At 45.5% G+C, this 13143-nt stretch overlaps 1 protein-coding gene across 3 annotated transcripts in view; it reads left to right on the top strand.

Annotated features, from left to right (window-relative positions):
• The first annotated feature begins 646 nt into the window (after positions 1-646).
• CRHR2 (corticotropin releasing hormone receptor 2) overlaps positions 647-13143 on the top strand; it is a 135313-nt gene continuing 122816 nt past the window's right edge. For all 3 annotated transcript variants that reach the window (XM_014256721.2, XM_088054474.1, XM_088054479.1), the window contains exon 1: positions 647-722. In XM_014256721.2, the coding sequence (XP_014112196.1) occupies positions 657-722 (66 nt within the window). In that variant the 5' untranslated portion in view covers positions 647-656. The remainder of the gene's footprint in view (positions 723-13143) is intronic.

Below are 13143 nucleotides of genomic sequence, written 5' to 3'. Positions count from 1 at the left end.
TTTACCTAATGCCTAGCAGAATGGGGTGGTGGTGAAGGGTTTATTAATGTTCCTGGGTGCTGTGGGGCTCTGTGTCCATTGCACCTAATTTTGGAAAATGATCCCCACAGCACCCAGAGTCTTGGGCAGGGAGAATCCTCTTGCTGCTGGACGCTTTGGAGGCAGTGGAATTTCCAGTGTATGGGAGGGTGGAGGAGGATCCCCGTTATTTCTGGAAGCTGGTGTGGAAGGCGTCCCCAGTGCTGGGGGAAGAGGGATCTCCATCACTCTCCGAGCTCGGCGAGGGGGCTCCCCTGTGCTGCTGGACGAGTGCTGGCGGTGCGGCCCCGCTTCCACCCAGCTCCCGACGGAGGGGGAACACCCCGGCGCCCGGAGCCGGGGCAGAGCACGGTCCCCCTCGCTGCTGGAGGCTGTGAGGGTCGCGCTCCCCCGGGGGCCCCCCGCCGCCTCCATCCCCGAGGAATCCTGGGCGGAGGGCGGGCTCGGCTCCCCCTTCTCCCTCCCTCCCTGCCGGGGGTTTGCCCTGGGACGCGCCGGCAGCGCCGGGCTCGGCTCTGGGACGGCGGGCCGGGGTCAAGAGCGGCAGGCGGGGGGCGATGCCGGCGCCGGGGCAGCGCCGAGGGTCCGGCTGAGCCCCGGGCACCCCCCGAGCCCTCATGGCGGGACGGGCGCCTCAGCGCAGCCTCCCCGCGGCAGCGGCCGCCGCGCTCCTGCTCCTGCCCGTAAGTGCCGGGGACGAGGACGGGGCGGGGGGCGCGGGCCGGGGACCGGGAGGGAACGGGGGGACGCCCCAGGGCCGCGGGGAACGCAGCGGGGCAGCCCCGGGCGCTCGGGGCTCCGTGTGGGGACCGTGCCCCGCGCCCTCGCAGGTGCGTCCCCGGCTGTGGGACAGCCCGGGCGGGCACCGCTCCCTGCAGGTGCTGCTCGGGGATCCTCCGGCCCCGCGGCCCTTTCCTGCTCCATCACAAGTGCTCTCAGAGACACCCTCTGCCCGCTCCCCTCTGGGTCTCCCTCAGAGCACCTGGGCCATTTTTAGTGTCCCCTTCCCTGTGAAACAGCCACCTTTGCTTGCCAGAAGTGGTGCCAGCACAGGGACCCCGCTGGGATGGCGGCAGCTCCTTGCCCCAGCGGGAAGGGGTTTTCCCTCTCGTCTCTCCGCTCCGGCCGCTGCCCCCGGCCTCTGTCCCGGTGCCTCTCCGGGCACCCTGCGCTCCAGCAGGGATCGGCACTCAGGGGTGGCGATGGGCAGGGCTCAGCCCACGCACCCTGCCAAGCAATTGCTCCGACTTTCTCCAGAGTGAAAGCGCAGGAAGCTTTTCCGCCTGGTCCTTCTCCATCACCAGCATCCCCCTGGGAGATGCTGGGATGAGGTGGAGATCAGGTTGGACTAGACTTCAAAAGCTTTCCCAGTGCTTTTTGGTGGCTTGTTTTGAGCGACGGTTTCAAGTGTGATTAAGCCAGACTTGAAAAGAAAACGTGAGAGGTTAAGCAGCATTGAACCTGTGCAGAATTTGTAAAGGCTGTTCCCACAGCTTAAAAAAAAGAGGCAGTGACCCTTCTGAACCACAGTGTAATTGGTCTATCTTTAACATTTCCTTAGATAAAGAAAGAAAAACTGTTCTGTTTCCTTAAGTTCTGTCTATTTTGCTTTGCTTTGGGTTTTGGATTTTTTTGTGGGGTTTTGTTTGTTTATTTCAGGGGTTTGTTTGGTTTTTTCTCCCCTCTCGAATTTAGAAAGAAGGATAAAAGCCAGGTCAACAACAGGCTTCAGAGACAAGCAACAATTTAATTTAAATTATTTTTTTTTGCAGTAGCTTTCTTAGAAGTGAGAGAATACTTTCTCACCTCCGCCAGTGTCAGGCTTTTTTAATCTCCAAAAGAAGGAAGAGATCAGTGCGCATGGGATCACAGTGGCATGGGCTGAAAACACACTTGCTGTTTTCAACCCCACTTCTTCCTGTTCTTTTTTTTTAGTCCCTTTTCTCTCCCAGACTGTGTTTTCTCTTACTGATTTATTTTGGTCCATAAAAATATCTGTTTGTCTTTAGACTGTGGGACTTGCCAGTGAGGTTATCAGAAGTACTCAGGTACTGAGCATTTAGCCAGACTAATCCATTCTCAATGAATCAAGACATTTCATGTGTTTCCTCTGTGGATATAATCTATGGATTTTCCAGGTTTCCAGTTCTACTGCAACTTTTCATTTGAATTATTTCTGCAAATTTTGGTAGTTACTTCGCTGCTTTGAAAACAAAGCTGCCTCAAAAAAAAAAAGGGAGAAAAAAAAGTAGATTAAGGATCAAAAAGTCATAAAATGTGTTTAGTGCAATAAATGTGAACTCTGAGTGTATTCTGTTTTTTTTTTTATAGAGGAACTTGTTTGGTTGGAACATGCTGGCGCCTGACAGGGGCTCATGTATACCTGAATGGGAAATTAACATTTTGATTCTTCAGCTTCAGAACAGCTCTGGTTGTTCCAGCTGTAGCAGAAGCTTTTGCTGCTCCTTTGGGGAGTGTTTAAATCCCTGGATGTTGTCAGTAAATCTGGATCTCTGCTTTACAGCTGGAGGGAACTTTGCACCAAGAAGCTTAAGAGCAGTGTTTTAGAGCTTTGGCTCAAAGCCAAAGCTCTTAAGTTCCCATTTAACTTGAAAACACTCGAAAGTAGACTCTAAGTCAGTGACTTTATTCACATTTGTGCATTTGAGGAAAGAAATAGCTGCTTGTGGGAGCAGGCCTTCACCCAATTAAGGGAGTTTAAGTTTTCACAGCAGCCGAGTAATTGTGTTTTATGGGAGCTGCAGGTTTGCAACGCCCACGAGATGAGGCAGGTTTCTGCTACAGAATTAGATCTGCCACATGAAAATGCTAGTGCAAATGACCTGACAGATTTCACAGGGCTGGTCAGCAAAAGGGTGAAGACTTGAGCTGAGATTTATGTTCTCTTAAAGGAGTTCTGAACGTGTGATACACTTGAAAACACATTTGACTGAATGTAGGAAACAAAAAACAAACCATAAAACGAAGGCAAATGGGTCTTATGACATTTTTATATAAAGTCCTTGCTAAGTTCATGCAATTTGGAAAGGGGGGGGATTATTCATCAAAACCAAAAGCAAAGCTTGCTATCATTTATTTGTTCTCCTGGAGCTGTTAAAAGAGCCTGGGCAGTGTGAGTGTATCAGCCAGTGATGACAGGTTAAATAGTATTCCTGGTCTGAGGCTGCCAAAATTCAGCCCTATTGTGAATTAATGCAGCATAAACATCTCATCAGGAGAAGCCTTTCCTGGAGCAGTGCTTTGTCAGGGTTTGGTCTGTAACCATCCCATGGCAGTTATTGGGTGTTGGAGGGAGGTGGCTGTGTGCTGAGGTTAGCTGGCTGAAGTTTTGCCATAAAACATTTCAGTGATGATGTTCATCCCTGCCCTTAGCCAGCAAGAAAGCAGCTTTAGCTTTTGTGCATATAAGGCATCTGCTTACATATTATTATCCTGTCAAGAGCAGAGGAAATGTCATGATCAAGTCCTCTAAACTCTGTGACCTTCATATTCTAAACCAGAGCATGGTCGTGGAGGAAGAGAGAGCAGGGATCTCTTTGCAGGATGTGCATTACCAGATGCAGAATTTTAATTTCAGCCTCACAGGTTCAAACTCCACTGTTACAGTCTATCCTATCTCCAGGAAAGCTCTCCAGCCTTCAGAAACAAATGCCAGAGAGTGGCTTGTGCTTGCTCATGTGATAGATAGAGCTCCTTCAGCTTCTAAACCAAGGAGATGTGGTGCAGACTGTGCACGGAGCTGGTCCATGGTGCTCCCTAGCTCCCAGATTATTCCCAGGAAGTGTTTGAGATACCACCAGATTGCCTGGGGCAGAAATGTGGCCAGGAGCCATTCTAAAAATTTAACAGTAGAAGTGATTAAGGACTTAAAACAGACCTTTGCATTGCTTGATTTATTGGCTTAGATGGAGAGCACTGTGCTGCCATTGCTCTGGGCTCGCCGTGAGTGCCCCAGAGAGGGGTTTTCCTCTAAGGCCAACTCTTTATTGCTTTGAATTTGGTGATCAGCTCTTTGTGCCAGGGATTACTGTGGGTTCCTGCTGCTGATGTGCTGAACTGAGAGATTCACCACGAGAAAAGCTGGGGAGTAGATGATATGGACTTATTAAGGATGCATTTTTCTGTTTTCTTTTTATTTTCATTTTGCCCCACATATTAGTAAACCAAATATTTTAAAAATATTGTATTAGAACAAACATTTGCACATTTCTAGATTCTTTTAATAGTACTGCAGATCTTATTTTTTGGGGAGAGGGGGAGGTGAGGAAGTGTGGGTGGTAACAACAGGCTGCACATGCTGCTGAATCTGTTCCTTTTTAGTTTATATCACTTTCAGGTTTTGCAGCACTGCAAACCCAAGAAGATTTAGGGGGAAAGCTGATTTACTCTAGATTAAAAGTTTATCCAGCAGATGACTTTGGTGCAGGAATTTCCTTTTCCACACCATGTCTATAAATTGTAACAGGTTGTGTCCACGTCCTTCTTTCTTGTAATTTACACCACTTTTAATCCCAAATGTAGTCTGCTCTTCCTTAAAGTGCAAACATTAATTGTGGGATGTAAAGCTGGAGCTGTCCAGCGAGCCACTCTCACCTCCCTGCCTCATGTGGATACTCAGTGTCCTGTGTTAAAGCATTGCATAAACATTTTCTTTGCCTCCTTGTCTTTCTATTCATGACATCTAAATAGTTCGTGATGGTTTGCTTTATCAAACTATTTCTTTATACAGAATTGCTTTCTTTCACTGCTAATAATTCTTTTAATCTCAACAGCTTTGAAAGTAACTGATTTAAATTGGAAAACGTTGGGTAAAATGTTTTAATTTTCTTCTCTGAGAAGTTGGACGAATTTGGCTGTGGTCCTCGTTACCAGGGAAGACAAATAGAAAGTAGATCAATCAATAGACAGAGCTGTCCTTCAGGTGACTGGCTTGAATCTCGTCACTCACATCCAAATACATGAAAATTTAATTTCCAGCTCATGGTGCCAGCTTGGGGATGTTTGTGAGATGCTCCCTGCAATGCTCTTTGACACGGAGCATGTTCTGTGGTAAGCACTGCTCAGTTCTCTGGCGCTGGGCTCATCTGCGTTGGCTCTCACAAGCAGATGTTCTGCTGGATCTTCCCAAAGGCTGGTCCATTTTGAAAGGGCTGTGGAAGGGAGAGAGAAAACCACCTCACAGAGATGGATTTCAATGTCCTGTCCTGATCTCTGGCTCCCAAATTCCTTCTTGCTGTGAAGAGCAGCCAACGTTGAGGGTCTGGTGCTGGGAGTGTGCTGCTCCTTCCCCAGATTGGCAGCTCTGGTGTGGAGCTCAATGGGTGGAGAACTTGGAATCTGCCTTTCCAAACATCCCTTAAGCCTCATGTGCCTGCACAGAAACTCAGCATGTTTTTACTAAATAAGAAAGAAAATCCATTTGATAATTCAAGAGCATGAAAAGTACTTCTTCCATGAAGCTGTAAGAAAATGAAAGTAATTAAACGAAGCAAATTAAAGCTCTATAAACTTTTGCATAATGCTGGCTGAGTAATTGTCCACTCTGGGTTGTGTATGCCGGGAAAGTAAATAGTGAGTAATGCAGATGGAGATTAAAATACATTAGCTGTCCTCACTGCAATGCTAAACCCTTGCCCTGGTAATAGTAGCTGAAGTGCCAGAGGACTGGAGAGGAGCCACTTGCTTCCCAGGGCTGTGGGATAATCCCTGTTGCTGTTCCCCAGGTCCCTGGGATGCAGGAGAGTTGCTCAGTGCTGTTACCTCTGCACTGCCATAGCTTGGGAAGTGCTGTCCTCTGGCAGGGGTGGATTTTCCAGTGCAAAGGAAGGAGGAAAGGAGGCAAAAGGGAAGGAAAGGAAGTGTGCTGATGGGCCTGAACAGGTTTCCTGTGGGGCTGCCAGCCAGGCTCTGCTCGCTGAGGTATCGATTCCCTTTGAGTGGCAGGAGCAGATCCCAGGCCCGGGCATGGCTTGGGTTTCAGGGGGCTCAGGCCAGCAGAGGCTCCTGAGCCACTCCAGGGCTGTGCTGGGCAGTGTGGCCATCACAGCTCCTCCCTTGCTGCTTGCCTGTTTTGTGGGCAAACATCCCTGCCAGGGACCAGGCTGCTCCTTCTGCTATCAATTGGCACTTTCAAAGCAGAGAGGAAGCCCAGGGTGTCCCTCATGGTGCCTCAGAGCTCAGGAAAGTATTTTCACCAGGTGTGCTTCCAGTCAGATGCACTGAGGATCTTTCCTCATCCTGCCTCAAAACTCACCTGCTGGGAGATCAGCTGTTTAGTCCAGCTTGAACTTGAGACAATTTCCAAAGTGTAAGAATCCCCTACTTTATCAGAACAAGTATGTTCATGAGGATTTTGAAGTCTTGTCAGACTTGCAGTATTTCTTTCCTTCAGAAAGAAAAAAAAATTAAAAGAAAATTCTATCTTTAAATACAGTAATAATTAAAAAATGTCTTTTCATAGTATTTTCATAATATTTAAATTATAATTACTTGAATAGAGTAAAAAAGTCTTAGAAAGATGAGTGAGAGAGAAACCTCAAAGCCTCTGGATTGCTAATTATTGTTCCAGGTACTTCTGTAAGCTATTTACTGTGTTGTCTGTTGAAAGGTATGGGGAGTAGTTGTTATCTGTGGTTCTTTATACCAGAGGGACTATAGATCATATATAATCAAAGAATGAAAAAATAATTTGTGCTGGGGGGGATTGCCAGAAGTCCCTTTTCCAGTCACCTTCTCAAGGCAGGGTTAGTTCCAAAACCAAATCAATCTCATCCAGTTAGGCTGTGAAAATCTGCAAAGATGGAGCTCTCACAACATCTCTGAAATGTCTTTTTACAACATTTCTTTTCCAATGCTTAGTCGTTGTCATGGTGCATAATTTTTTATGTCCTGTGAGATTTTCCCTCACTTCAACTTGTGAATGATGCCTGTCTTGTTGCTCTGCTGTCAGCTCCTGAGAGGAATCTGACTCCTCAGAGAAGAGTCTGTGATTCCCCTTCAGGTAGTGAAAGATAATTCCAGACCTGGAGTTAAATTTCACTGTGATACTTGGTTTTCAAATCTAAAAGTGTGCTCCATAGCAAGATTTGGCACTTTAAGGAAAGAAAAAAATGGAGAGAAAGTTCACTGCTGATACCCAGTGCCACCTCACTGGCTCGTTTTTAAATCCCTGTCAGGAAATTTTGTGGAGCATACAGAGGTACCTCTGTTGACATTCCATGGGAAGCTGAGCAGATATCATTAGCTGATAAAGTCTTGATCCAGTTGGATTTTTGCCTTTTTCAGGTGGCAAAGACCTGAAAAACAGAGGTTAGGAGCTCAAATTTGTTGAGCTGGAGCTGGGAGAGCCTGTGAGGGGTGGCTTTGGAACTGTGACAATGGATGGGTGAATGATTCTTGCAGAGGCTCTGCATGTAGGTAAGAGTTAGATGAGGGAGGTATTGGCATTCACTTGGGTAAATAGAACTTGTAAACTTGAGCTACTCTGGATTCCCTGGGTGTTTTATCTCCAGTGCACGATTATCTCATCCATGTTTAAAGCAGAAGTGATGGATTGTTCCTTGACAGGGGTTCCTTCTCCCACGGAGCATTAGGGAGCCTGGAGCAAAGCCTTCTGGAACAGGGGGGTGAGGTGAATCCCATTGGAGCTGCTGAGAGGATTCATAGGAATGGGAATTGGGTGGGAAAAAAGACCTCACAGGTTTGGTGTGCACACCTAAGGAGGGGGCAGACATGAAGGCAGAGTGCTGTGAGGGGCTTTCTCCCCTTCCAGGCTCTGAATATGATACCCACAGGTGTGGGGAATGACCAACAAAACTCTTCAAGGATGTGAAACTGAAAAGTCTTTCCATTAAACAGTTTCATTTCAGGAGCGTTGCAGCTTGTGATTCAAATGCAGTTATGCCCATTTATAACATCTCAGGTTGCTTTGGAAAGGCTTGGAGACCTGGTTGGACAAGTGCAGCTCATGGATGGCCTTAACCAGGTTTGGTTTGTACCTCGTGACTTAGAAAATCCCTCAGCACCTGCGTGGCTTTCAGTGGACAAAGAACTTCCCCTCCAAAAGCTGCTTCAGCAGAGCATGTAGGCAGTGCTCACTGAAGGCAGATCTCCAAGTTTCAAAGACAGCAGTGAAGTTCATTGGTGGGCTCAGTGCAGCAGATGCTCGAGGGTTTGTTGTTTTTTTTAATTTATTTTTGCATAAAGATTGATTTAATTTCATGCCTTAAAACTGAGCATGTGTTTAGTTGCTTTATTGAAGTGGGGTCCTAATTCCCATTCCATGCAGACTTTCAGTCTCTTTTTCCAGACTTCCTGGAAGAGCTGCAGAATACATCTGGCTTCCAAGATCATGGAGCAGTGTCTCCTGGAGCATTTGGTGTTCTCTAGCAAGTAGCAATGTTTTATGTGGCCACTTGGATTAATTCAGAGGGAGTTTAAAGAGCTGAAGGATGACTTGAAAAGGAGCCTATTTTTCTTGAACAGTGCTCAGAGTCTTTCCCTTTACTGTAACCTTAGCTGGCTCAGGTTTCAGGTTGCAGGCTCCTGGGAAAACTTGTATTTAGACTTTCTATCCCAAATGGAAATTATTTTTCTGGTGAAGCCAAGCCAGACAATTGTACACTGCCAAGTGCTGCTGCACGAGTGATTTTAAGTTACTGCGTTGAGAAAGGCCAGAGATGTCTTGATGTGGAGGCCTGACCTTTTTGGTTCTCCAAAAAGCAAAGTATTTCCAACATGCTGGCGCTCTGAATACTGTTCTTTAATAAGCATCTCTTTCAGATGCATCTTGTGGATGAAGTAACCACATGGCAGTGGATATAAATCCATCCTGGCCACTGTAATGATGATTTTCCCCTCCTCTCCTGTCCTAATCTCTGTTTTTGTCCTGAAGTAGCAGCTTTCACTCTTCTGATTGTGCATATTCCTTCAGGTGATTAGTAGTCAGCAAATATTCCAGCTCTCCTCATTCTCTCCCATGTATTGCCGTCTCTTAGAAGGAAAGAGTGCTCAGATGAAAATTGGCATTTGTTATAACAGCATTCCAAGGAAAATCTGGTGTTTTTTCTCCCAAAGCATCTGTTTCCACACACCAGTGATGTAGAACTTGCCAGATGCCCACCTGCCCTGGAAAATTTGTTCAAACAGAGGAAGGATTTTGTCAAGGAAGTGTGGGATTTGCTTTGATTTTTCTACGTTGAGCTCTTTCACTAATTACACTTTCATTGTGAAGTTAGATGGCTGTGTTTCCCTAAAATGAACTTCTGTGGACACAAACAAAAAAATTTTGGGCCACTGTTCTGAGCACATCCATCCCAGAAGTTGGGGTGAGAACTCAATCTCAGTGTGGACATGGAGTGAATTTATTTGCATTGCCTGATTGAAGAACTAAAAATTAAATGTAGGTTTCCCTTTTCTCTCACACTCCTTTTTTTTTTCTTTTTTTCCCTGAGTTCTGGGGCAAAGCTGCTTAGCAGCAGTTTTTCTGTGTGCTGAATACAGTTTTGTTGCAATTTTGATGTTGAAACAAGGTAACATTTGCAGCCTCAGGTATTTTAACGAAACCCATGGGAAAAGCTGTAGTTGGAGTCTTAAGAAGAGTGGAGGTTCCCAGGGATGAAGGGTAGGAAGAAACACCCTCCTGACATGATCCGTGCCACTGCCAGAGGTGGTTTCTCAGAAGGGGAAAATGCTTTGGCTTTATAGAGAGCAAAATGAGTAGTTCAGGGTAAGACTTCATTCTTGCATGGCAAAGAAGACATGAGATGGATCCTTCTCCTGTCAGCTGTGGACTGAGCACATTTTGTGTCGGTCACTCCCACATTTTTTCATGTTAGAAAGTCACTTCATCTTGCTCAGTGAAAGAAGGAGCACAGATGATTAAATAAGATGGTGATGTGCTCGTGTCTTCTGCAGCCATCCTCTCTAGGAATGTTTTGACCTCTCTTTGGTATGTAGTGTCTAAAGAAAATTTAGGAAGGATGCATCCAAGTGACCCTGTCCTTACAGTGCATAAGACCCAGCTGATGCAGTCAGTGGAGGTCATTCCAATTGCCAGATTCAAAATACTGCAGATGAACTGCATCTGGAAAATTCCTGCATCTCTTCCTGAATTCCAAAGGAATCCCTGTGATCAGCTCAGCTGTTGCTCTCTCTGTTTTAAGTCTAAGCTATCCAATACAAATCCCACTGCTTTTTTGGGGAGTGGCTTTCTGCTGAGATGCTGTTGTACTTCCATGGGATGGATCTCTCTGGGACCTCGGCAGCACTAGAAACTACATTTTTTTAAGAAAGAGTTTTTACTCTGTTGCTTTGAGGCTGTGTCAGATGTCAGCACCTCTCAGCATGCCACCAGCAGATGTTTGACAGGGAGGCCTAACAAGTGCTTTTATTAGAGCACTGGAATATGACATCTGGGAACTCTTGTGTGAGAGTGGGAAAGGGGAGTGTGTGCATCTGTCCATGTTTGGCAGCATCCACTGCCTCCAAACTCACTTGCACCTTGGCAAGGGGAGTTCCACTGTTGTGGGTCATCCTTTTCCACTGCAGTCCTTCTCTACAGCTTTCACTCCTGCTGACTTCACCCACTCTGCTGCTACCTACGGTGAGATATTTAATATTACCAGATGCTCCACTGTGTCTCTGTGGTAGCCCCATGCTTGTATTGACATTTTTGGCTTATCCATAGCTTTGGGGGCTGGTTTATATTCCAAAGCCACCCCTTTATATTCCTCTAGCCATTTCTTCCCTGTTTGGGAGGAGAAAACAACCTCTCCCATGCAGGTGAATTTTTACAGCACCAGTGTTCATTTGGTTTTATATTTATGTAATGCTCCATAGTGGAACTCAGTATTCCAAACCAGCACTCTTTGTTAATTCTTCTTAAAATGAAGTTACAAATCCTCTCTAACCTGGATGAAATAACCACAAATTCTGGTGGGAACTGAGAGTAGGCAACACTTGTGTCTCATAGTTGATATCCTCTGGCAGAGATAAAGATCTTTCATGAATTAATGAAGGGCAGTGACCACGTCTAAAGGGAAAGGTCCAACAAAATGCCCATGAGAGAGGCAGACAGTGACAGAGCAATTCATCCTTTCCCCAAAGTCCTCTCAGATGTGAATGGGAAGTTGACCAAAGGCTCTGTATATTTTTTTCTGAAGACTCAGAGCTGGCCTGCTCTTACTTGGTGTCCCTGCTCTGGAAAGTAAAGGATTAATTTCCACCTCAATCTTTGGCTCAGTGCATGATTTTTATTTGTTCATAAATGTCCACAGTGGCTCAGAGGAATTAAGTTGGACATTTCTGTGCATGATTTAGGTAAATCTGCAGGACAAAAAAGAACTGATTTGGTGGACAGAGGTTATGGAATAGCTGTTTTAAGAGAAATGCAGTTTGAGTAAAGTCATGCATTAGTGACCCAAAGCGATTATTTCAGTATTTCAAAATATAATTTCTGTGCATCATGGGCCCAATTATTTATCTTTACAATTCTACATTACTGAAATGTTTTTTCTCTCTTTTTTTCTTTTTGTTTTTATTATAGTAAGAGGTGTTTTTCAGTCTTTTGGAATTTGTCTGCTTTAAACACAATTTTTTTAAAAAAAGAAGTTTCACGCACAGCAAGGCTGTTGCCCGTGCTTAGAGGAGAGAAAATGAAACCAAAAGTAATGTAATATGTGGAAGGCACTTTTCCCCCCAGCCAAATTAACCTGAGCTGACCCTAAGGCAAATGTGACATTTAACCTTTCCTATTCCTGCCCAAGCTGTGCTGAGCTTGACCTCTGTCTGTTCTTTCCCATCGTCTTGGGGAGGGCACAGCTGGACACGCGGCGTATTTACAGTACACGGGATGGCTCGAGTTTCTTCTTTGAAGTGAGGCAGTGCTTTGGCCTGGGAGGTGGCAGAGGGGTGAGGGATGGAGGGGAAGAAATGTCTCTGCTGTGTTAACTCCCATGACTGTGTCTGACATGAGACGTGGCCACTGCAGAGTCTGGGTTTGGGAGCTGCGTGCCTCGGGAGGTGGAATCTGTACCTGGATTTACCACCTTTATCTCCTTCATCTGACCATGCATGGTGGTTTTGTTATGGGAGGCAGGAGTTTTGAGCCTCCCTGGAGGCGAAACAGAACCTTCATGGAGTTTGTATGGAAAGAATGAAGTCTGAGAAAGGCTTTCTGTTTGTACTTAAACACTTCATATTTTTCAAAATAACAGCAAAGTGAGAAATAGGTAGAAAAAGGTGCTGTTGTTATTTAGAGATGAACATTGCTGATGGATTCTGTTGAAATGAGCATTTACCCTCCTTTTTATTAAGTGACAGAGAATTCAGTGACATAAAATGGGTTCCTCAATCACTTAACACACCTTAGAGCACTGAAATAAAGCATCAGCCTTCAATGAGTAGGGTTATTTCTGTGAGTAAAAGCTGCCTGAATTGTGTTGGAGTCATTCTGTGTAAATAGAAAAGAAAAGGTATTTTGTGTGTTACCATGGCTTTATATCCCCCTCAGAAACAGTCAAAAAGATTTTGTTTCACAGTTTGAAAATGGAATTTTCTGTCATTGATTTGTCACTCCTGAATTTTCCTGCCACGTTTCGTTCTGCCTTTCTTAAAGGGCTTTCCAAGAGCTTCTCTTGTTCCAAGCAGAATCCCAACTTGGCTTTATATTTTGGTGTAAACTCTGTGGGCTTCTCTCCTCTGTCTGCGATGGGCACTTCAGTAATTTCATTTAGAGTGTGAAAGTTAAAATATCCCCATTGATTTTCAACTCTATTTCCTAAAATTTACTTGGTGTTGTTAGCTGCCTTGTACCGAACCTGCAGCTTTCTCAAAGTGTCCACGTTGGCATTACTGCTCTTTCTCAGTAGAAGGCTTAGCTCTGAATGCTGAGGGTCAGAAATTTGTGTGGCTTTCATTGGCTAAAGAGAGCCACAGGACACCTTACAGGGATGCCCAATTATCCTGTATATTCCATGGAAACACCTTCTTCAAGCCCTTTGAACTGCCCTTTGCCAATTGCTGTATCTCTGGAATGTGCAAAGATCTTTGGCACCCACATACCAATTAAAAGTTCACTGAAAA

Source organism: Pseudopodoces humilis, chromosome 1 (assembly GCF_049639895.1).
Source record: "Pseudopodoces humilis isolate 2021_Gansu_Grassland_sample_001 chromosome 1, ASM4963989v1, whole genome shotgun sequence".
Classification (NCBI taxonomy): Eukaryota; Metazoa; Chordata; class Aves; order Passeriformes; family Paridae; genus Pseudopodoces; species Pseudopodoces humilis.
This window is presented reverse-complemented; position numbering and strand designations above follow the sequence as displayed.